Genomic DNA, 26,512 nt, shown 5'->3' with positions numbered 1-26,512 from the left:
TCACCGCCAAAACCTCGTGGGTCCTGAGATCAAGCCAACGCTCAAAAATTATCCAAACTTCAACATTCCCTTACGAGGAGCATTTTGCAACATACCTTCTTGTGGTACAAGGAGAAGAAACGTACCAAAACGTAAAGGTTATATGCTTAGTAGTTTTTTTTAGATCTGGAGAACGGCGAAATTTATTCAAGGCCTTCCATTCCATTCCTCCTTAGGTCATGCATTTCGCAAAATATTTTCTTATCTGGAGCTTGTGCCCTTGTGGAGCAAGAAGATTTATACAAAATGTCAAGTTTCAAAATCTAATAAGTTTTGTAAATCTGGCGACAGAACAGTCTACATTGAAGAAATCGTCGTGAAGATGTTTTATCCTGACGACATTCCTTCCCAGGCGACACTACGTCTCGCTTAATTTAGACCACGCGAGATTTTGTGTCGCGAGATCATTACAACGAGGTTTTGGTCAGGCGAGATTTTGGGTATGGCGATATTTTGGGGCGCGAGGTTTTGGCCCGGCGAGATTTTGGGTGGCGAGGTTTTGGCCCGCGATGTTTTGGCCAGGCGGGGTTTTGGTTAAGCGAGATTTCGGCCCGGCGAGATTTTGGGAGGCGAGGTTCTGGCCGCGAGGTTTTGTACCCAAACCTTTCAAAGCATCTAATAGGTGGTTAGAAAGTTTTCGCAAAAACCCATCAGATAGTTTTTAACTTTATTTGTGGTGAATTGCGTGATGAAAATAGTGAAACATTTGATGAATGGGTTGTTCGATTACCTTCCGTAATCGAAAGACGTGAAATTAAATTGTATTTCTTTTAAGGAAAGGTCTACCTCCATTAAGTGGAAACCTGACTTCAACGGAAATTCTTACGTCCCGCTCGATTCCGCTAAAGATACGTTTCACTGCATTTTCAATTTCTTGTAACACTGTTCCTATTTGTTAGAAATACGACATATTATTCCACAGTATTCACCACTAAGGTACTTCCTATGTTATTGGTACGTCCATTTCATGTGCATTATTACTGTTGGGTTGACAACACTATTAATCAGATGGTATTGGGGATATGTTTAACGATGTCCACTTGTTGATATTTGCATGTTATAAAATTTCATTTATTAGTTTAAAAGTTACAAAGGCGCGTTCCGATAAATGTTCAGCATGTGCAACAAAAACATATGTATGTTCCAGAGTAACTCTGGAATGCTTGGAGCAATTTCAATCAAAGCTGGTACACATATTAACACGCGTATTACTAATTAATCCTTAATCTTACGAGACACTATATTCATTTCGAAAGAGAAGAAGAAAAACCCTTCAATTTTACGCTAAACACAGTAGATTAATATTATTCTTGCTACAGTTGAGTCATACTGAAATCAAAGCTTACAACATCGTGTTACTTATAAACTGAAAGCGTAGGTAGCAAGTAAGTTCTAACATATAAAGTAAATGAAAATTGATACTTACCACCTTTAGCACCAACGACCGCAGGACTTGGAGTGATAGGTGTTGGTACATGAGTTACTACAGGTTTAGGTAAACCTGTAGGTTTTGCAATTTTCGTAGGCGGTTTTAGCGCCGTTGGTCTTGGAGGGTTTGTACTCATTTTAAAGCTACCGGTTCACACAAATAACGATATCACATTTCATAAATAATATTAATTATACACAGTTACGAGTCCAGTCTAGTGTTTCCAACAATATCACTAAAGTCCACGAAATCACTAATTGTCTTAATTTCCATTATCCTCCTCTCTAAAGGTATCATGTTTTCACACACGACCTAGAACGAAAGAAAAAAAGGACCAATAAGAACTACATGAGATTACTATAATCCATATATAGGTTATTAAAATAATAACACCTTAACAAAAATAAAATTTACCTGATTTACACGCGGTTTGATCACCTTTATCCTGGAACACAGCTTGTATTCACTGCAGAAATAACACATTTGATTCATGAATCATTTCCAGAGAAATAGTGGCTCATTCTTCATGCAATGCACGATTCAGTTCGTTGGCGATACTGGAAAAGAAAATCTGCGCTGGATTCGAATTCTAAATTGACCATAGAGGTTTAATAATATTCAATCCGAGAGGTCAACCTGATAATCATGGGACTAGACCTAAACAGCTCTAGCAATGTGAACTGGTGCATTGTCAACTTAGAAAATTGTTATTGTCCAGAAACATTTGGGCCATAGGATGCCCATGGTCTCATAAAATGCCCACATAATCACTGGTAATAAAGCGTCCTGTGACGTAATCACAGGATCATTCAATTGCGGCTTGCATCAGCAAAAGAGTTGCAGCCATGTTTAACGATAGGAAATAGGCAATCCGAAGTATGCGCGTCTTTAGGGGTTTGCCATATAAGTGCAGACTTCTTATCGGAAAAATGAGGTTTCATACTCTCTTGCAATTATTGGGAAATCATGCTTTACGTTCTCAGTACTATCCTTCTTGCGCTACCGCATTGGTGGTCTTGATCAGAGATCTCAAAATCGTGGATATTGAGCTTATGTAGCTCTTGTCTGGCTGTGATCGTAGAAACATATGCGCACTGAATTCCACAATTAGTTATACCGCATAAGATTTAAGGTTCTTTCCAACAATCCTCTTCTTCAATCTTATGCGATTTCTCTTACCTGAGCTTGGTTTCCGTTCACTATTATTCTATTCTGATGATATCTTGCCAAAATCTGTAAGGTAATCATTACCTTAGGCACTATTGCTTTCAATAACCCTAATACACTGACAATCTTGAATTTACTTCCTCAACTGACCGCGCATCCTATATTTGCCCTCTTTGTAAATCGGAGAGGCAACACTAACACCTTCTCTACTGCACACACGAGTACGTGTAACAGTAACTCGCGTACTATTCATTGAAAAAAGACAATCACTTTACAGGAATATTCAGTGTTACTAACAAAGATGATAAGTACAGGAAGTGTTCCAATTATTTTCATAGCCATCGCTTTTCTACAATTGTGATCTTATGAGAGAGGATTTTCGGATCCTAAAAAATAACATGTTTGTTATTGATTTGTATTGCTAATACTGTGTTCAAATTGTTGTTAAACACAGTTCTAGCATTTTCTTTTTAAATAACAAAAATCCGATTGTGTTTTCACTTTTTGCATAGAAGACCCAAACTTCATACCTGCTAAGAGTACATGACACGTTAATATGTAACTGCATTTTAATGAGGCGGTTCTGCAAGATCACGAACTCTGAACAACTCTAATAAATGTATTGTGATTAGAAAATAATGTCACCCAGGAATGACCATCGGAATATTAAAAGAAAAAAATCTTTATTGCTGCAATTCTGTGTAGTTTATTATTAGCAGCTTCCTGATCTGTACGGACCACTAGGTCTGTCTGACAGTGATTCTTGCAGTAGAGAGAATTTTTTTCTTGGGGAGAGGTAGTTTTATATATATATAGGAAAGGATACTTTTATATTATTTGGCTACATTAAAATATAGCATGTCTGGAGGAATGTTTATCCACCGGGAAGGGGGCCTCGACCTCTCAAATGCCGTCACTATTGTTTGCGTCACCGGCTCTGTCCCGGTATGACAAGCTGGGCCAAGATCTGTATGATCTGGACAGAAACAGTGATCACAGTGTCATCACTGATCATCATTACACAAGTAGACTACGTAAAAATAATAATATTTGAAGAGATTATTTAAAACAAGTTTTTACTATAACTTACGATAATGTTCACCCAATTTATACAAAACAATATGAATCACCAGAGACGTGCTTTCTTCAGTCGCTAGGAAAAATTTATACATCCCTACTTTTTTTTTTTTTTTTTTTGTCAATAACATCGGAAAAATGACAGTGTAGTTTTCTATGATAGAGCGAACATGATTATCAGTTAATTAACTTTTAACATTTAAATTAGTCTATTTGTTCGAACATACAAAAGTAGTATCAATTTGCTGGCAACTGAATTACACAAAATATTGTATAATTAGTTTTTCTCAATGGTAGAGCGCCAAACTGGCGCGTGGGGTCTCTGGTTCAATTCCAGCTCCCACCCACTGGGCTTTGTGACGAACAAACCAAACACCTCGAGCGTGAATCTTCTCTGGTTCTCCTGTTTTCTATCACTTTCGTCAGTCCACCACTGTTATATATTTCATTATCACCTCGGTGAATATGGGAGGTTGAAATATAAAAAGAAATTGTTTCTTCGCAGTCAATATAGGTTTATATATATTTTTTACTAAGCATATAACTATACTAGCGGTTCTAACTGCGATTCACAGTGGGCCCTTAAAAACTTTTTTTTTAAAAAAAAGAAAAAGTGTAGGACTGATATGAGACGAGTTAGACTGAGCTGTTGTCTAATAGACGGAGTTTCTACGACATAGCAATTACAAACCTTACCATACTTTTCCGGCTACAATACTCGTGTTCTAACATTTAAGAATTTAGTATGTACCATGCCACATTAACCTCAAATGCATATTAATTTGTATATTATTTGTTTAAAAAGAATACTTTTGGAATCGTACCCTACTAACATACCTAAAGAAATTTATTGCTCCACACATAGATACAGTATGTTTAAAAAAAGTAACGAAAACTGTACCGATCCAGAATAGAAAAAGCAAAATATTCTGTTTCGGTAAATAAAATCTTGGATTCCGGAATTTTTTGGGCATGCCTAATTTATACCAAAATTTAAAGATGTGGGGTCTGTACCTTACTTAAGAAATATTTTTTTTTTTTTAAAAAAAAAAAAGGAGATATGAAGTAATTGAGAAACACTGCACTTAACATTTTATAGTGTACAAAAATAACAATAATACGTTGTTGCATGATAAATGCTTAATAAGACACGACCTTTATAAATTGCAGTGAAGTTAACATTTTAAAATTGGCCCGTTATTACGCTGCTTTAGAGCAGTGTCTTATAATTTCTGCAAGAACTAACAATGATTTGCTGACAACACTTGAAATTTTGTTGCAACAAGTACGTTTTATTACTCATAATGTATTTATCTAAAGTTCCACAAAGAAGTCAATTATTCTAAATGACCAAAAAAACATGATGCTAGTTTCTCTTTAGTACTTCTGTTAATAATGTCCTTGATTCATAGGTGGAGACGGTACGCATGTAATGGACTTCCTGTCCACATTAGTATGCAAATCTTGTTGCATAAATTTATTAATAAATGCATAGAGTTGTGTTAATTAAAAGGAACATTGCCGTATGAATTGTGTTCTGACATGAAACAAATTATATCCACTAACATCCATTCTTTCTTTCTAGGAACACTACCGACTATTTAAATGTCTTTTGTTTTCTTTCGGAAAATGTCCCGAATTTCCTTTTTAGACGATTTGTTTTAGGGGTTACTTCTTTTAAGGTATGTTACAAATACACGAAGGCGGTAACAGACAACCTGCACCTGACCGCAGGAAGACTCCACCCTGGCAGACTGGTTTGCAAAACTCAGTGAATGGATTAACGTGTCCTAGTGCGCCTGTTTCACCTTGGATTCTTAAATTTGATGTCTGTTATCACGAAGCTACTTTTCAACTCTTTGATGTGAATTACAGGACAGAGAAGCCACTATTTTGTGTTAATGTTAAATATGCCAACCGGTTGTCTTCACATGGGATATTGTGTGTGTTAAATGTTATATAAACCTGACATAAATGTTATATTAAACATGGTTGCTACGGTAAATAAAATGGCTGTCTCTGTAATTTAGAGTGGGCAACTTTTAAAAAGTCTGGGTCAAATTATCCACGACCTACAGAAAAGAAAAAGAAACTGAACACATCAATTTCTATTGAAAACATGAATTTGTTATGCTAAAATTTAAGGTTTTCGCTAAGATCAGTATCTCTTCTCTGAATTTTAGTAAATAACTTCAAGACAATGTATATTAAAATGCAACGTGTATATATTTGTCTCCAATCCTTTGATCTCGAAAACCATGTCTTCGCTCGTCGATTACACATTTTATGTAGATTGCCTAATTCTAATTGAATATTAAAAAAAAAAGATGGCCGTTATTTCATTGTTATAATTTTTAGGGGTATACTGGAAGTGTTGAAATTTTTAAAAAAGTAAAGCATCATATCCTATGAGTAGAGCAACCAATTTTATGCTTTATACAGCTGTATATTGTGCTTTGTTTGTCCTTACATTATGCTTTTTCCTAAATTATGCCTTAAGGTTATTCAGAACGTCCAAACAGTTTGTGTCTAAAACGATAGATGGCGCCACCGTCACCAATGTTAACATATACAACTAATAAAATTAAAACAATCAAATATAAAATAAACAGTTTAAAAATTAAGCAAAAACGGATATAATCTGGTTAATGGACGTTGCAAAATCTAGGGAATGGTACGTGTCGATTTCAGATATTGTTATTAGTTTCATTGTTAGAGGCCACCATTGTTAAGTAAACAATCAACTTTATCTGCCGTACTTTCTACCAGAAACTGACCAAACTTTGCACACCCATTTAAGATTGAAATATCTAGGGAATGGTACGTGTGGATTCCACATATTGTTGTTAGTTTCATTGTTAGAGGCCACCATTGTTAAATAAACAATCAACTTTATATGCCACACTTTCTACCACAAACTGACCAAACTTGGCATACCCATCGAATTACAACTGAGATATCTACTGAATGGTACCAGTCGATTTCACATACTGTTGTTAGTTTCATTGTTCGAGGCCGCCATTGTTAAATAAACAATCGTTGGATTTCTCCATTGTTAGATAAACAATCAACTTTATCTGCCATACTTTCTGTCACAAACTAACCAAGCTTGGCACACTCATTTACGATTGAGATATCAATGGAATGGTACGTGTCGATTTCACCTATTGTTGTTACTTTCATTGTTAGAGGCCGCCATTGTTAAATGAGCAATCAACTTTATCTGCCATACTTCCTACCAGAAACTGGCCAAACCTTGCACACACATTTAAGATTAAAATATCTAGGGAAAGATATGTGTCGTTTTCTCATATTATTGTTAGTTTCATTGCTGAAGATCACCATTGTTAAATAAACATTCGTTGGATTTCTCTATTGTTAAATAAACGATTAACTTTATCTGTCATAATTTCTACCACAAACTATGCAAACTTTTCACACTTATGAACGATTGAGATATCTATGGAATGGTATGTGTCGATTTCACATATTGTTGTTCTTTCATTGTTGAAGGCCACCATTGTTAAATAAACAATCTTTGGATTTCTAAATTGTTACATAAACAATCAACTTTATCTTACACTCTTTCTACCAAAAACTAATCAAATTTGGCGCACTCATTTACCATTGAGATATCTATGAGACGGTACGTGTCGATTTCACTTATTTTTGTTAGTTTCATTGTTAGAGGCCACCACTGTTAAATGAAAAATCAACTTTATGTGCCACACTTTTTAACAGAAACTGACCAAACTTTCCATACCCATTTAAGATTGAAATATCTAGGGAATGGTATGTGTCGATTTCACATATTGTTGTTAGTTTCATTGTTGAAGGCCACCATTTTTAAAGAAACAATCAAGTTTTTCTGCCACACTTTCTACAACAACCTAAACAAAATTTGCAGACTCATTTAAGATTAAGATATCTATGGAACGATATGGATCGATTTCACATATTGCTGATAGTTTCATTGTTATAGGCCACCATTGTTAAATAAACAATCAACTTTAACGGCCATACGTTCTACCACGAACTGACCAAACTTTGCACACCCATTTAAAGTTGAAATATCTAGGGAATGCTATGTGTCGATTTCACATATTGCTGTTAGTTTCATTATTGAAGGCCACCATTGTTATATAAACAATGGTTGAATTTCTCCATTATTAAATATACAGTAACTTTATCTGTAATATTTTCTACCACAAACTAACCAAACTTGGCACACTCATTTACGATTGAGATATCTATGGAATGGTGCGTGTTGATTTCACTTATTGTTGTTACTTTCATTGTTAGAAGCCACCATTGTTAAATGAACAATCAACTTTATCTGCCATACTTTCTACCACAAACTGGCCAAACTTGGCACACCCATTTAAGATTGAAATATCTAGGCAATGGTACGTGTGGATTCCACATATTGTTGTTAGTTTCATTGTTGAAGACCACCATTGTTAAATACACAATCGTTGGATTTCTCCATTATTAAATATACAGTCAACTTTATCTGTCATATTTTCTGCCACAAACTAACCAAACTTGGCACACTCATTTACGATTGAGATATCCAGGAAATAGTACGTGTTGATTCCACATATTGTTGTTAGTTTCATTGTTGAAGGCCACCATCGTTAAACAAAGAATCAACTTTATCTGCCGTACTTTCTACCAGAAAGTGAAGAAACTTTGCACACCCATTTAAGATTGAGATATCTAGGGAATGGTACGTGTGGATTCCACATAGTGTTGTTAGTTTCATTGTTGAAGGCCACCATTGTTAAATATACAATCAACTTTATCTGCCACACTTTCTACCACCAACTGACCAAACTTGGCATACCCATCGGATTACAACTGAGATATCTAGGGAATGGTACCAGCCGATTTCACATATTGTTGTTAGTTTCATTGTTCGAGGCCGCCATTGTTAAATAAACAATCGTTGGATTTCTCCATTGTTAGATAAACAATCAACTTTATCTGCCATACTTTCTATCACAAACTAACCAAGTTTGGCACACTCATTTACGATTGAGATATCAATGGAATGGTACGTGTCGATTTCACCTATTGTTGTTACTTTCATTGTTAGAGGCCGCCATTGTTAAATGAACAATCAACTTTACCTGCCATACTTCCTACCAGAAACTGGCCAAACCTTGCACACACATTTAAGATTAAAATATCTAGGAAAAGATATGTGTCGTTTTCTCATATTATTGTTAGTTTCATTGTTGAAGATCACCATTGTTAAATAAACATTCGTTGGATTTCTCTATTGTTAAATAAACGATTAACTTTATCTGTAATAATTTCTACCACAAACTAAGCAAACTTTTCACACTTATGAACGATTGAGATATCTATGGAATGGTATGTGTAGATTTCACATATTGTTGTTCTTTCATTGTTGAAGGCCACCATTGTTAAATAAACAATCTTTGGATTTCTAAATTGTTACATAAACAATCAACTTTTTCTTACACTCTTTCTACCAAAAACTAATCAAATTTGGCGCACTCATTTACCATTGAGATATCTATGAAACGGTACGTGTCGATTTCACTTATTTTTGTTAGTTTCGTTGTTAGAGGCCACCATTGTTAAATAAAAAATCAACTTTATGTGCCACACTTTTTAACAGAAACTGACCAAACTTTGCACACCCATTTAAGATTGAAATATCTAGGGAATGGTATGTGTCGATTTCACATATTGTTGTTAGTTTCATTGTTGAAGGCCACCATTTTTAAAGAAACAATCAAGTTTTTCTGCCACACTTTCTACAACAACCTAAACAAAATTTGCAGACTCATTTAAGATTAAGATATCTATGGAACGATATGGGTCGATTTCACATATTGCTGATAGTTTCATTGTTAGAGGCCACCATTGTTAAATAAACAATCAACATTAACGGCCATACGTTCTACTACAGTAGTAGTAATCGCATGACTTGAGGCAAATTTTACCGCCCGCTGGAGCGAGGCGCCCGCCGCCGCCGCCAAAATTTTGCGCCCCGGGCGTCCGGCGCCCATTTTTGGGGTTACGTGGCCCGGGGTCAATAACCTAGCGGGCGCCCGCCGCCGCTAAAATTTTGCGCCCCGGGCGCCCGGCGCCCATTTTTTGGGTTACGTGGCCCGGGGTCAATAACCTAGGGGTACCTAGGATCACCCCTTTTAGATTTTGGCAGAGGCACCATGGCCCACCCCCTATGGGTGTCTATGTCGTTCCCTTTCATGGGTAAAAAATTGCCAAAAAGTCAAATTTCGGGGGTTTTTGACCTAATTTATCCCCTTTGATAAGGTGTTATTACCCTATATAGTTATATGGGCGTATACAGGGGTCCATTCCCTTTCATAAGACATGGGTATATTAATGCACCCCTTGAAAAATTTGGGAGGGGTACCTTGGCCCACCCCTTAAATTTTGGAAATTGACCAATTTAAACATTGGGTATTATAGTATAGGACCCTAATATGTATTATGATAAATTTTGGGTGGTCCACCTCGTTCCCTTCTAGGGGTACAAAATTGCCAAAATATAAACGTAAGCAATACGTTGTACCACGTGTTTGTTCTTTTGGCCCAATTTATTCTCTTGGATGAGGTTCTATTACTTTATATGGTTATGTATAGGGGTCTATTCCCTATCATAAGACATAGGTACATTTGTGCACTCCTTTAAAAATTTGGGAGGGGTACTTTGGCCCACCCCTTAAATTTTAGAAATTGCTCATTTTATATATGTGGTATTATAGTACTGGACCCTAACATGTATTATAATAAATTTGGGTGGTCCACCTCGTTCCCTTTTAGGGGTACAAAATTGCCAAAATATAAACGTAAGCAATACGTTGTACCACGTGTTTGGTTTTGACCTAAGTTATCCCCTTGGATGAGGTCCTATTACCTTATATGGTTATATGGTTATGTATAGGGGTCTATTCCCTATCATAAGACATAGGTACATTTGTGCACTCCTTTAAAAATTTGTGAGGGGTACCTTGGCCCACCCCTTAAATTTTAGAAATTGCTCATTTTATATATTTGGTATTATACTACTGGACCCTAACATCTATTATGATAAATTTGGGTGGTCCACCTCGTTCCCTTTTAGGGGTACAAAATTGTCAAAATATAAACGTAAGCAATACGTTGTACCACGTGTTTGTTTTGGCTCAATTTATCCCCTTGGATGAGGTCCTATTACCTTATATGATTATATGGTTATGTATATTGGTTCATTCCCTATTATAAGACATGGGTATATTGATGCACCCTTTAAAAATTTGGGAGGGGTACCTTGGCCCACCTCTTTATTTTGGAAATTGCCCAATTTAAACATTTGGTATAATAGTATAAGACCCTAATTATATTACTATAAATTTGGGTGGTCCATCTAGTTCCCTTTCATGGGTACGAAATTGCCAAATTTTAGTAGAACCACGTGTTTCGTTCTTCACCTAATTTATTCACTTGGATGAGGTCCTATTACCTAATATGATTATATGGTCATGTATAGGGGTCCATTTTCTATCATAAGACATAGGTACATTGATGCACCCCGGGAGGGGTACCATAGCCAATCCCTTAAATTTTGGAAATTTTTCAATTTAAGCATTCGCTATCATAGTACATGACCTCAATATGTATCATGATAAATTTGGGTGGTCCACCTTGTTCCCTTTCATGAGTAAAAAAAAATGCCAAAATATAAACATAAGCAATATGTTGTATCACGTGTTTGGTTTTTGGCCCAATTTATCCCGTTTGATGCGGTCTTATTACCGTATATGGTCATATGGTCATGTATATAGGTTTATTCCCTATCATAAGACATGAGTACATTGATGCACCCTTTAAAAATTTGGGAGGTGTATCTTGACTCACCCACTCAGTTTTAGAAATTGTTTAATATAAGCATTTGGTATCTTCGTACAGGTCTTCAATATGTACCACTATAAATTTGGATGGTCCACATCGTTCCCTTTCATGGGTAAAGAACTACCAAAAATCAAATTTCGGAGGTTATTGACCCTTTGATAAGTATTTAGCACGTTATATGGTTTATTACCTTTATATGTTTTTGTTCTCTTTTAAATTTGGGAATTATAAAATAACATAATTTGGTAAACGTTTTCTAGGACCCATTGGTGTTCCTCTTATGGCCAAATATTCAAAATTTAAAGGTTATTGACCGGCTTTATTATTGAATAACTACAGGATTTATTACTTTTTCATAAGACACAGGTGTATTTGTGTACCAATCTTAAATTTTGGGAGGAGTACATTTCTTATTGTCATATCAATAATTGGTAATTGGATAGTATCTCATTCATTGGGTAAATCATTATGATCACGTGATCAGTTATTGACCTATGATGGGATTAGGAGTCCAGGACATTGGTACATTTAAACTTTGTAGGATAATTTGAGAATGCGTCATTGGTATTGATTATTACAGCCAAATATAAACGTAAGCAATACGATGTACCACGTGATTGACCTTGATGAGGTAGTGTACAGGGATACATAGCTAACCTTATTGAATCTTATGACTCATAGTCTTAAGGGAATACCTGCTACAACACTGGTAAAGTTATTGTTGATGTAATTTGATTGGTTGATCATTATCTTTCGTGCAATCTGATTGGCTGATCACTATCTTTCGTGCAATCTGATTGGTTGCTGATTTTCAAATCTTTGCTGCATTCAGTTTTGTTTTAACATTTAAAAATCTTGGTTTCGTTCAACATTTTGCACTCACTGATAAATATGATCAAAACCGTTTATTTGTTAATCGAATAGTTAAAAACCGGATATAGTTTGACGGTTAACCGTGAAACGTGAAATTTTTTTAGTTTGAAATTTTTTTGTTTGAAAATTTTTGTTTGAAAACTCTTGTTTCAAATTTGTGTTTGAATTTTTTTGTTTGCAACTTTGGTTTGACATTTTTTCGTTTGATATTTTTAGTTTAAAAATTTTTATTTTTTTTGTTTCAAAATTTTGTTTGAAACTTTTCGTTTGAAATTTTTGTTTGAAAAATTTTTGTTTGAAATTTTTGTTTCAAAATTTTGTTTGAAAATTTTTTGTTTGTACATTTTTGTTTCAATTTTTTTTGTTTAAAATTTTTTCGTTTGAAATTTTTCGTTTCCAAAATCTTTTTGTTTAAAAATTTTTGTTTGAAGTTTTGTTTGGAAAATTTGTTTCAAATTTTTTTATTTGAAAATTTTTGTTTGAAAATTTTTTGTTTGAAATTTTTGTTTGACATTTTTAAAAGTTTGTGCACTCATTAGTAAAGAACCATAACTGTTTAGAACTAAAACCTCTGGCAACATTGTGGTGCAATAGTACACGTCAGAACATGATGCAACGTCATCAGTTTTGCATCATATATAAGTATCGTTCGAGCTAGTATTCATAACATCATCATGGCTACTTGTCTGCAGTTTCTAAACACACGTGATGTGATGAAATCATTTACCAAGATTACTAATTTACAACAGAATGTACCTTATAGAATCTTAGCTAGCCAAACGATCCCTACAAAGTTTGGATTAAGAATCGTAGTGAAGCTTGAAAATGATAAGAATATAATTTTACCAGCAAGATATTTTCCCATGGAAGCATCAAAACAAGAAGAACTGCTGCGTTTCTTAAATACTGGATCTGTATCTTTATGTTACAAAGGATTCTTGGGTCGAAGTCATCAATTTGAATTTAGTACACAGCCAGATTCGTCAGCAATTGTGATGAAATCATGAATTCAAACGTCAGCACATCAGACATAGTTGTATGAATTTGGTTGGTCAGCATGACGTCAGCAACTGTGATGAAACCATGAATTCAAACGTCAGCACATTCCTTTCCAATGACGTCAGCCGTAGTTCTATAAATCAACCAATACACTGTCATCCCACGAAATCATTTGAGCAAGTGCTTTTCAGGAGGAAAGATGTGTACTTCTAACGATAAAGAGTTCATCTTCGCAAGCTATTATCCAATAAATATATTTCAAACAAAACATGTGATGATTGGTATCAGTGCTAGAACATTTGAACCAGTAATTCGATTGGGCAAAGCAGAACAATTTGGTGTACAACTGACCTGTGAAGAATGGCAAATATTATGTTCACGAATCGACCAAATGAACGATTATTTTCATGATGAGCTAAATGTGACCATAGTCAAATCATTAGGTTCAAATCATGAAGTGGTGCTGCGTACAGTCCTCGAAGAGAAGATGGTGCTGTTACGTAAAAAGAGTACATTCCATGTCTCTCGCAACATGGTGTATCTAACACAAACGGAATGGAACAAATTCATCAGCGTATTTCAGTGTGTTAAACATGCAGAGGAAGTGTGCAACAAAACAAGTATATTCCTGAAAAAGTACTATTTTGAAAAATGTGTTATGCATATTGTACAACATGTATCTAGATATTGTGATGGTTGTCAACATCGTTCGTGGGTGCATAACTGTATTGATAAACAGTTTATTTGTGATCAAATGGACATTGAGTTTCCACCAATTGATATCGCAATAGACCTTAAAAGACTTCAATTGGAATTAAAATTATACGCTAAAGACAAACTAGTGCAAGAAGTTCAAAATACATTGTATCGACAATATCCAGAAACACTATCTGGTATGGATGTATGTGGAGTGTAATAAAATGATCCATTTCAATGAATTGTGTTTTTTCATTTCAAGTACAACCCCATATTCTGATGTGTACTATTGCACCACAATGTTGCCAGAGGTTTTAGTTCTAAACAGTTACGGTTCTTTACTAATGAGTGCACAAACTTTTAAAAATGTCAAACAAAAATTTCAAACAAAAAATTTTCAAACAAAAATTTTCAAATAAAAAAATTTGAAACAAATTTTCCAAACAAAACTGTTCAAACAAAAATTTTTAAACAAAAAAATTTTGGAAACGAAAAATTTCAAACGAAAAAATTTTAAACAAAAAAAATTGAAACAAAAATTTACAAACAAAAAATTTTCAAACAAAATTTTGAAACAAAAATTTCAAACAAAAATTTTTCAAACAAAAATTTCAAACGAAAAGTTTCAAACAAAATTTTGAAACAAAAAAAATAAAAATTTTTAAACTAAAAATATCAAACGAAAAAATGTCAAACCAAAGTTGCAAACAAAAAAATTCAAACACAAATTTGAAACAAGAGTTTTCAAACAAAAATTTTCAAACAAAAAAATTTCAAACTAAAAAATTTCACGTTTCACGGTTAACCGTCAAACTATATCCGGTTTTTAACTATTCGATTAACAAATAAACGGTTTTGATCATATTTATCAGTGAGTGCAAAATGTTGAACGAAACCAAGATTTTTAAATGTTAAAACAAAACTGAATGCAGCAAAGATTTGAAAATCAGCAACCAATCAGATTGCACGAAAGATAGTGATCAGCCAATCAGATTGCACGAAAGATAATGATCAACCAATCAAATTACATCAACAATAACTTTACCAGTGTTGTAGCAGGTATTCCCTTAAGACTATGAGTCATAAGATTCAATAAGGTTAGCTATGTATCCCTGTACACTACCTCATCAAGGTCAATCACGTGGTACATCGTATTGCTTACGTTTATATTTGGCTGTAATAATCAATACCAATGACGCATTCTCAAATTATCCTACAAAGTTTAAATGTACCAATGTCCTGGACTCCTAATCCCATCATAGGTCAATAACTGATCACGTGATCATAATGATTTACCCAATGAATGAGATACTATCCAATTACCAATTATTGATATGACAATAAGAAATGTACTCCTCCCAAAATTTAAGATTGGTACACAAATACACCTGTGTCTTATGAAAAAGTAATAAATCCTGTAGTTATTCAATAATAAAGCCGGTCAATAACCTTTAAATTTTGAATATTTGGCCATAAGAGGAACACCAATGGGTCCTAGAAAACGTTTACCAAATTATGTTATTTTATAATTCCCAAATTTAAAAGAGAACAAAAACATATAAAGGTAATAAACCATATAACGTGCTAAATACTTATCAAAGGGTCAATAACCTCCGAAATTTGATTTTTGGTAGTTCTTTACCCATGAAAGGGAACGATGTGGACCATCCAAATTTATAGTGGTACATATTGAAGACCTGTACGAAGATACCAAATGCTTATATTAAACAATTTCTAAAACTGAGTGGGTGAGTCAAGATACACCTCCCAAATTTTTAAAGGGTGCATCAATGTACTCATGTCTTATGATAGGGAATAAACCTATATACATGACCATATGACCATATACGGTAATAAGACCGCATCAAACGGGATAAATTGGGCCAAAAACCAAACACGTGATACAACATATTGCTTATGTTTATATTTTGGTATTTTTTTTTTACTCATGAAAGGGAACAAGGTGGACCACCCAAATTTATCATGATACATATTGAGGTCATGTACTATGATAGCGAATGCTTAAATTGAAAAATTTCCAAAATTTAAGGGATTGGCTATGGTACCCCTCCCGGGGTGCATCAATGTACCTATGTCTTATGATAGAAAATGGACCCCTATACATGACCATATAATCATATTAGGTAATAGGACCTCATCCAAGTGAATAAATTACGTGAAGAACGAAACACGTGGTTCTACTAAAATTTGGCAATTTCGTACCCATGAAAGGGAACGAGATGGACCACCCAAATTTATAGTAATATATATTAGGGTCTTATACTATTATACCAAATGTTTAAATTGGGCAATTTCCAAAATAAAGAGGTGGGCCAAGGTACCCCTCCCAAATTTTTAAAGGGTGCATCAATATACCCATGTCTTATAATAGGGAATGAACCAATATACATAACCATATAATCATATAAGGTAATAGGACCTCATCCAAGGGGATAAATTGAGCCAAAACAAACACGTGGTACAACGTATTGCTTACGTTTATATTTTGACAATTTTGTACCCCTAAAAGGGAACGAGGTGGACCACCCAAATTTATCATAATAGATGTTAGGGTCCAGTAGTATAATACCAAATATATAAAATGAGCAATTTCTAAAATTTAAGGGGTGGGCCAAGGTACCCCTCACAAATTTTTAAAGGAGTGCACATATGTACCTATGTCTTATGATAGGGAATAGACCCCTATACATAACCATATAACCATATAAGGTAATAGGACCTCATCCAAGGGGATAACTTAGGTCAAAACCAAACACGTGGTACAACGTATTGCTTACGTTTATATTTTGGCAATTTTGTACCCCTAAAAGGGAACGAGGTGGACCACCCAAATTTATTATAATACATGTTAGGGTTCAGTACTATAATACCACATATATAAAATGAGCAATTTCTAAAATTTAAGGGGTGGGCCAAAGTACCCCTCCCAAATTTTTAAAGGAGTGCACAAATGTACCTATGTCTTATGATAGGGAATAGACCCCTATACATAACCATATAAGGTAATAGAACCTCATCCAAGAGAATAAATTGGGCCAAAAGAACAAACACGTGGTACAACGTATTGCTTACGTTTATATTTTGGCAATTTTGTACCCCTAGAAGGGAACGAGGTGGACCACCCAAATTTATTATAATACATGTTAGGGTCCAATACTATAATACCAAATATATAAAATGAGCAATTTTCAAAATTTAAGGGGTGGGCCAAAGTACCCCTCCCAAATTTTTAAAGGAGTGCACAAATATACCCATATCTTATGAAAGGTAATGGACCCCTATACATGACCATATAACTATATAGGATAATAACACCTCATCAAAGGGGATAAAATCGACCAAAAACCAAACACGTGGTACTACGTATTGCTTACGTTTATATTTTGGCAATTTTGTACCCCTAGAAGGGAACGAGGTGGACCACCCAAAATTTATCATAATACATATTAGGGTCCTGTACTATAATACCCAATGTTTAAATTGGTCAATTTCCAAAATTTAAGGGGTGGGCCAAGGTACCCCTCCCAAATTTTTCAAGGGGTGCATTAATATACCCATGTCTTATGAAAGGGAATGGACCCCTGTATACGCCCATATAACCATATAGGGTAATAACACCTCATCAAAGGGGATAAATTAGGTCAAAAACCCCCGAAATTTGACTTTTTGGCAATTTTTTACCCATGAAAGGGAACGACATAGACACCCAATACTGATAGAGGTACATACTATGGTCCTAGGCTACCATACCAAATTTTAGATTTGGCAATTTCCAAAATTTAAGGGGTGGTGGTCCTATGTACCCCTGCCAAAATTTAGGGGGTGGGCCATGGCACCACCTTATTCCCTTCTAGGGGTACAAAATTGCCCAAAATATAAACGTAAGCAATACGTTACACCGTGTGTTTGGTTTTTGGTCCATTTTATCCCCTTTGATGAGATCCATTGACCTTTGACCCCGGTCATAAAAGAGAGTGAGAATGAGTCATTCGCGCCAACGCCGGGACCTACTACTACCACAAACTGACCAAACTTTACACACCCATTTAAAGTTGAAATATCTAGGGAATGCTATGTGTCGATTTCACATATTGTTGTTAGTTTCATTATTGAAGGCCACCATTGTTATATAAACAATGGTTGGATTTCTCCATTATTAAATATACAGTCAACTTTATCTGTAATATTTTCTACCACAAACTAACCAAACTTGGCACACTCATTTACGATTGAGATATCTATGGAATGGTGCGTGTTGATTTCACTTATTGTTGTTACTTTCATTGTTAGAGGCCACCATTGTTAAATGAACAATCAACTTTATCTGCCATACTTTCTACCACAAACTGGCCAAACTTGGCACACCCATTTAAGATTGAAATATCTAGGCAATGGTACGTGTGGATTTCACATATTGTTGTTAGTTTCATTGTTGAAGACCACCATTGTTAAATACACAATCGTTGGATTTCTCCATTATTAAATATACAGACAACTTTATCTGTCATATTTTCTGCCACAAACTAACCAAACTTGGCACACTCATTTACGATTGAGATATCCAGGAAATAGTACGTGTTGATTCCACATATTCTTGTTAGTTTCATTGTTGAAGGCCACCATCGTTAAACAAAGAATCAACTTTATCTGCCGTACTTTCTACCAGAAAGTGAAGAAACTTTGCACACCCATTTAAGATTGAGATATCTAGGGAATGGTACGTGTGGATTCCACATAGTGTTGTTAGTTTCATTGTTGAAGGCCACCATTGTTAAATATACAATCAACTTTATCTGCCACACTTTCTACCACCAACTGACCAAACTTGGCATACCCATCGGATTACAACTGAGATATCTAGGGAATGGTACCTGCCGATTTCACAAATTGTTGTTAGTTTCATTGTTATAGGCTACCATTGTTAAATAAACAATCAACTTTGTCATACGTTCTACCAGAAACTGACGAAATTTTGCACACAAATTTAAGTTTTAAATATCTAGGGAATGCTACGTGTCGATTTCATGTATTGTTGTTAGTTTCGTTGCTGAAGACCATCATTGTTAAATACACAATCGATGGATTTCTAAATTGTTAAATAAACAAACAACTTTACCTGCCATACTTTCTACTACAAACTAACCAAACTTGGCACACTGATTTGCGATTAAAATGTCTATGGAATGGTACGTGTCGATTTCACATATTGTTGTTAGTTTTCTTGTTAGAGGAAACCATTATTAAATAAACAATCATCTTTATCAGCCATACTTTTTACCAGAAACTGGCCAAACTTTGCATACCCATTTAAGATTGAAATATCTATGGAATGGTATGTGTCGATTTCACATATTGTTTTTGTTTCATTGTTGAAGATCACCATGGTTAAATAAACAATCATTGGATTTCTTCTTTGTTAAATAAACAATCAACTTTATCTTACATACTTTCTACCACAAACTAACCAAACTTTGCACACCCCATTTAAGATTGAAATATCTAGGAAATAGTACGTGTTGATTCCACATATTGTTGTTAGTTTCATTGTTGAAGGCCACCATCGTTAAACAAAGAATCAACTTTGCTATATTTTGTACCAGAAACTGACCAAACTTGGCACACCCATCGGATTACCACTGAGTTATCTATGAAATGGTACTTGTCGATTTCAGTTGTTGTTGTTAGTTTCATTGTTAGAGGCCACTATTGTTAAATAAACAATCAACTTTATCTGTCATACTTTCTACCAGAAACTAACGAAACTTTGCTTACCTATTTACGATTGAAATGTCTATGGAATGGTACATGCCGATTATCAAGGGCTAACAAGCCCTAGCCAAATTGTGTGTAATACGTCATTATGCTTGGGATCAAACGATAATTATTCGTGATCAAACGAGCTGGCCAAATTCCGATTGAATTTGTTTTCATGGTGGCTGTGGTGGAGGGGCAAACAAGTCATCGGTAAATGTTATTGTTCGGAAAATGGAATAGTGCAAAAAAATAAACATATTTCATTCAGAACTTTGTTGTGCCTGCTTTGTAACCAGTGTGAATTAGTTGTGTGCCGCCAGATTTCTTTTCATTCTTTTTTTTTTTTTTTTTTGTCTCAGGTGGAGCGGGATGGCCCCCTACAGCGTTCCTAGAATTACACTCTAAAAGCCCAGTGTTCCTAGAGCTGCACTCTAAAATCCCCTCCCATATAACTGACCTTTGTTTCACAGCAGACACCTCACATTTGAACTCTGTTGAGATTCTGTGTAAGTTTGTCGGTTGTACGCACAAATTGAGAGTATAAACATGTATTAGGGAATGAGAAGTTCTCGAAATAAATTCGCAAGCTGAATATTTTTTCGCGACATAAGTGAAGAGTAATTGTATATCCTTGAAGAGTACCCTTTAGAGTAAGAAAACTCTAAGCAAAATAATCATTGAATAAATAGCAATGTAATCACAGTAATGTACATATGGCATGTTGTATTTCTACCAGATTGTCAGAGCACTAATTCTCTTATTTTTTGATGTGAGCGGTCTCGCTATCGAATCTCCAGAAGAACATTAAAAAAAAAAAAAAAAGATGTATTTAGGTCTATTCCATTTTAAACAAACGAAATACGTTGCGTAAAAGAACTTTCCATGTTAAAATATTTGATGGGTAGAGTAGTTTGTGTGGGATTTGATTGTTATTACATGTATCTATTGCATGCTGATTGGGTAGCTGGGAAGGCAGCCAAGATATTTATTCTGACGGTTGCAAGCCCGTGAAAATACAGAGCAATAGTTACTCCAAGGGAGTAGATAATAGATAAAAAAAAAAAAAAAACTACCGTGAGGGAGAGAGCCGAAAAGTTTATAGTATGAAATTTTGTCCGCAACTAGGGAAGTTCCGCCAGGAACGCAGGATCACCTGTATATGGCTCTCATTGTTGAGACACTAAAATTTTTCAATTAATCGTATACGGAAGATAAATATTAATAAACTATTTTTATTTATTTACTTATTCCTCGGGGGGTAGTCTATCTCAGAAGATTACGATTAGCATAATTCTATGTTTCAGGGGTGCGCTTCCAATCCACCTCCCAGAGGCGGTTTTTGGGTGGGCGAACCGGACCTTGTCCTTAGATCCACACATTAATTAAAGTATATGTAACACACATGTACGTATGTGTGTGTGTGTGCGTATGATATGTGTATATGTATGTATGCTAAATGTAAAATATTTTTGAACCAATGTTTCCAATCCAAATAATAGAGCCCCACGGTTCCAACTCGCCAAAAACAAATTCCGCCTGTGTCACCTTCTACACATTAGCGGCTATGCCCATAGTATATTCTATGATAACAATTGACTGAATGTGCTTTTCAAGTTTCTAGCACATTTTCTTGGAAAGATAATGCGTAAGACTCTCTTAGTGTTGCAACGAGACGAGACAGGACTCTTTGAAGCGAGACACGATACAATACGAAACGTTTCGTAAAACATCTTGTCTCGTGTCTCGAAAAATACAAACACAGTTTCTGAATTTGCTTAAAAATTTATTAACTCGGAATAAATTATTTGCCTTCGAAGTGTATACCATCTTTTATTATTTCAAATGATCCAAATGATTCAACGTTTCAAACCCTACAAAGAACAGGGAATACCTAAAGCACTTTTTAAAAATGATTCTTACAAACAACTTTCACTTCCATTTTTCAATCGATTCAAGTTTAATTATTTTGTGATAGTGCTCCAGATTCAAATACAATGTAAAGCGTTCATTGAGATCAGTGTTTCAGAAGATTTTATTCCGGGGGCTGGTGGAGATATCTACGTATAAAAATCCTTTAATAGAAGTACAAGTATGCGTAGAAGTGGCAATTTTATCAGTAACTAACTATTGTTTCATGGTCTTTCTCGTTCCGAACCAAGACAGAAACGTGTCAGCCTTTCTCGACACTGAGTTTCGAAAAAGATTCTGATTTGACAATAAAATTTATCTTTTTTATCCTTTTATGCTGTTATTCGAAGATAAACCATTTTTTAAATGGGAAAGTTACATAGGCATCCTTATTTGTTGAAGTGGCGCCAGGGGTTCTGAAAAAAGGATATCAGAATAAATGGGGAAATCTTGCCTTTCGTCTGTACTGACGGTATTGACAAATGTTCCTATCGAAGTAATTACGGGTTCAGTCGAAACTAAGCAGTCGTTGCTGGAGGATTGCAGTCGTGTTTTGTGTTGTGCTCTGTTAACCAAACTAGGTTAAAAGTTATAATTTTAACCACTTGGTTTAACAGCTCTTTTGTGGGCCTCAGCCTTTCTGGTGTTGCCACGAGACGAGACAGAACCATTCGATACGAGACGAGACGGACACATCTTTTCTAGACGAGACGACACAGCCAGAAGTCTCGTCTTGTCTCGTTTCGTCTCGTGGCAACACTAGACTCTCTAGATATATCAGTGCAAGGTATGACAACGTTCCTCACGGAGCACATGTTAGCTCTCAGCCTCTTTCTTTCACTGATGTTTGTTTACGTAGTAGATGAATATATAGAGAGTAACAAAAGGATGAGATATGCAGATTCTCCTGAAACCACATTAAAATTGTAGCAGTATTTGGAGCTTGTTATAAATGGATTTACCGGGGAACTAAAATAATTCTGGGAACTGATCATACAGTACTGATATAAATAAACATAGAAACAAGTAAATACAAAGAACTGAAATCGTGAATTGTTTTCAAAATACAGAAATCTCGAAGGAATATCTGTTTAGGCGGCTTTAATTGTAAAGGAATTTTGAATAAATTTGCATCCCCTGAATTCTTATACATAAAAAATAGAAATCTTTCTTTTAGCGTACGAATGAGATGCTTTAGGAAATTAGGTTAAGATAATTAAAATGATACTGTCCTTTGCAAAATTTAAGAGGAATACCATGATCGAAAAAGCATGAGTCAAACTATAAAGGTCAGTGGTAGCTTTTGCCATTTCTTACGACCACTATACGCACCTTATTGCGAAAAATTTATTCGTATTATAAAACCGATATCATTCAATAAATGTCAAATTTAACAGATCTTGAGAGATGAAATGACAAAAATTGTCATTACCTCTGTCGCATAAGATATTCTAGCTTTGTGACCCATGTTATTATATGACTTTCACGATAAGTGACAAGGAGAATATAAATCCCAAGTTCAAAACGTAAGGAAAGAAACCGGCTGTTCGCGCTTCAAATTATGAAAAATGTACCAAAATGGTTGAAATTATGATTTTGTATTTCTTTACGAGAAAGAAGAATAAAAATAAAAATTGGAGCAATTCTAATCATGTATGTATAAGTCCACTATCTTCTTCAAGTTACTAAACTAACTTCAAGTGTTTCAACCATTTTTGACACATAACTCGAAAACTTTTAGAGATATTAGAGGCAAGAATACGTGGTTGATAATGAGCTTTTTAATTATGTCACAATACTTTTGAACTTTACCTTATGAGAAATGGCATATTCCAAAATTAATTCAGTACCACCCTAACCTGAATTTTACCAAATGATTAGCGAAAGTGATACGGTGTGCATCGTCCAGGGATTAATTCCCGGTGTGGCACTCAAACATTTCTGTGTTGACCAAATATCGAGAGAAAAGTTGGGAAACTAAAAGATAGCGGACTTCAATCTAGACAGCCGGCGACGTTGGGTGTGGTTGTGCTTACTACTAACATAAGCCCGCTGCAGGCTCAGATCACAAGGGACTGTTGCGCCAGGATTATATATATATATATATATATATTGGTGTTATTATTTTACCTTACATTCTCTCAGTAGCGTAAGTAAGGACGAATGGGCCTCCCCGCAAAAATGTTAAACGGACCCCCTCTTTCCACGTTCATGAGTCACGTAAAATTTACAGAGAACAGTTTTGACTTTCTATGTTCTATCTAGTGAGTCACAACTTGCTCATATGCAAAAAAAATGCACATTATTATTATTATTATTATATTGTGCTATAGTTTTCGTCTATTCTGCTATACCAAATTCGAGAGTCTACGACATCCGACATTTTTAATGAGGTGTGGTCGTCCCACTTTTTGTTGTTTGGTTCGATGCTGGTTTCACTGTTCTTTTCCCATCTTTGAAATACATAAGCACGGCAGATCGCGAAAACTCGACAAGTCGCGTTGTTTCCGAAATGAAGCTCCCAGCCACTTAGTCACCCTGATATATCGTCGTCCTTCCCCATTCAAGGCACAAGCATCACACTGACTAATCGAGTGAGATTCTTGTCGTGTTTGGCGCGCGGTTGTGTTATGCCTTGTAGCTCTTATCTCAGCCCGATGATTTCGTTCAAAAAGTAGCGAGTGGTCATAATGTTTTCGCTGGTCAGTAAAAGTTTTGTTGGCATTTAATTTACTAAATAATCGCTCAGGTGTTACCGTCTTCATAGGTAAAAATGAGATATAGTTGGAACATCACATAATTTTTAACATCTTAACATTATAAAGTTTAACTTCGAAACTGAAATGGGCCTCTTTCTGTTCTGGGCCTCTCAATGTTGCGGGCCCTGCAGGCCCTTTAGTTGCGCCACATCATTCTCTCTACTCAGAAGGATAGGGACAAATAGAAAAGTCAAAATTCATTTTGTCCATTTTTCATGCATCATACACTTCAGAAAAAAAAATCATACAATACTGATATGTAAGAAAATATTAGTATTGTTTGTCTGTTTTCTGTATACAAAGAACCATTTAGGTTCTTTTTATCTCATATTCTGGTAATAATAATAATAAAAAAAAAAAAAGAAAAGAGTTTCATGTGATAAACGTACGAAAGATAATTTGTCAACGCGATGTGAATGACGTTCTCTGCAACCTAATTCCCGTTTTTCGTACAAAACTCTATTCCTACCTGCAAAAAGAAAAGATTTATGTTACTCATCAATGGTTGAGGTTTTGCCCTGCGGCTGAACAACACGGCTTGTATAAATAGACTCTGACTGACTGCAGGTGCACGAAAAAAAAAAACTGTTGGATTCCTCTCCCCGCCCACTTCAAGTGTGGATATCCTGGACACATTCAAACTGAGCGGTACGATCTTTCAGTTCTTCCCAGTAGAGGTACCAGCAGTGATTGCTAAATGAAAAAATGAGCATCTGGTGGCGAAAAGGCGAAGTGCTCGGACAAGGGGGAGTTCACAGGAACCTTAACATGCTGTTCTCTGAATTATACTTCATTTTTAAGCATTTCTATTAAAAATGTATATGAAACTATTAATTTTTCCCATTAAAAGTACATAAATAAATATTACATTTTGTGTAGTTTTCCTTAAGCGATGTTTCCACGAAGAAACATGTAGCTGCACAGTAGACTTCTCATATTTAATGAATTCATAACAAAGAGTACAAAGTAGATTACCACCTAGTACTTTGAAATGGTCAGTGAGAATTCTCTTACTCTCTAAGATTGCATAAACTCTTGATTTTGGCATCTTGCAAAAGCCAAAGATTGGTTTGGAATAAGCACAACCAACCTTGCCTGCCTTCTAACACAAAGTGAAAAAAAAATCCTTCAGAGCGGAAGGTGCGTAGAGAAGAGAATTGCATTATTACGCGTAAAGGCAATTGATAGTTGATATCCATTGTTTGCGGCATTGATAACCTTTGTTGATCATTTTTTCTTTGGCACAAAATATAGTAACAATTTTTTTTTTGATATACACATATACAGGTTCTGGAATAAAAAGCATTAAGCATTATGCTTTATGCCTGTAAATTATGCTTATAAAATTAACAAATTTGGATATGTAAAGTAGTCAAAATCACAGATATGGTACCAACCATAGGTGAACAATTCCATTATACTTTTACTGTTTTTTATGCTTTATGTTTGCTCTACCTATGAGTTATACATTCCAACACAACATAGTTGAATAACGGGGTTTTACATCTCTCAGGCGTTTGTTTCATGGCCAAATAATAATGAAAAATGAAGAATGACCATTTATCCAGGCTAAAATGAATCTTTATTTTTGCCAATGAACATCATATATCATTGACATTGTAATTAATTGTGTGTATATTAGGGTGACCAAATCGTCAATTAGAAAAAACGGGATACCTTTTATTTCTGGATAGATTACTCCCCTAAATATATTTTTAGCCTCTCCGTTCTCTCTCTCTCACTCTCTCTATGTCTCTTTTTGTATCTCTCACAAAAAGAGCAAATTTACACTTTTTTGTTTTAAAACCTATTGAAAAGGTTGCGGAATTAATTAGATAACAAGTAACTATCAGCAGCTAACAAAAGTGAAATATTTAAAAACATTACTAAAAATATA

At 35.0% G+C, this 26,512-nt stretch overlaps 1 protein-coding gene across 6 annotated transcripts in view; it reads right to left on the bottom strand.

The window, feature by feature from the left end:
* LOC145694717 (uncharacterized) overlaps positions 1-26,512 on the bottom strand; it is a 245,130-nt gene that overhangs the window by 164,185 nt on the left and 54,433 nt on the right. For all 6 annotated transcript variants that reach the window (XM_081771246.1, XM_081771247.1, XM_081771248.1 and 3 more), the window contains exon 2: positions 1,466-1,780. In XM_081771246.1, coding sequence (XP_081627372.1) covers positions 1,466-1,604 — 139 coding nt within the window. In that variant the 5' untranslated portion in view covers positions 1,605-1,780. The remainder of the gene's footprint in view (positions 1-1,465; positions 1,781-26,512) is intronic.

Source organism: Thermobia domestica, chromosome 9 (assembly GCF_964235325.1).
Source record: "Thermobia domestica chromosome 9, izTheDome1.hap1.1, whole genome shotgun sequence".
In the NCBI taxonomy this organism is placed as follows: Eukaryota; Metazoa; Arthropoda; class Insecta; order Zygentoma; family Lepismatidae; genus Thermobia; species Thermobia domestica.
The sequence above is the reverse complement of the archived record's forward strand: the minus strand, read 5'-3'. Positions and strand labels throughout refer to the sequence as shown.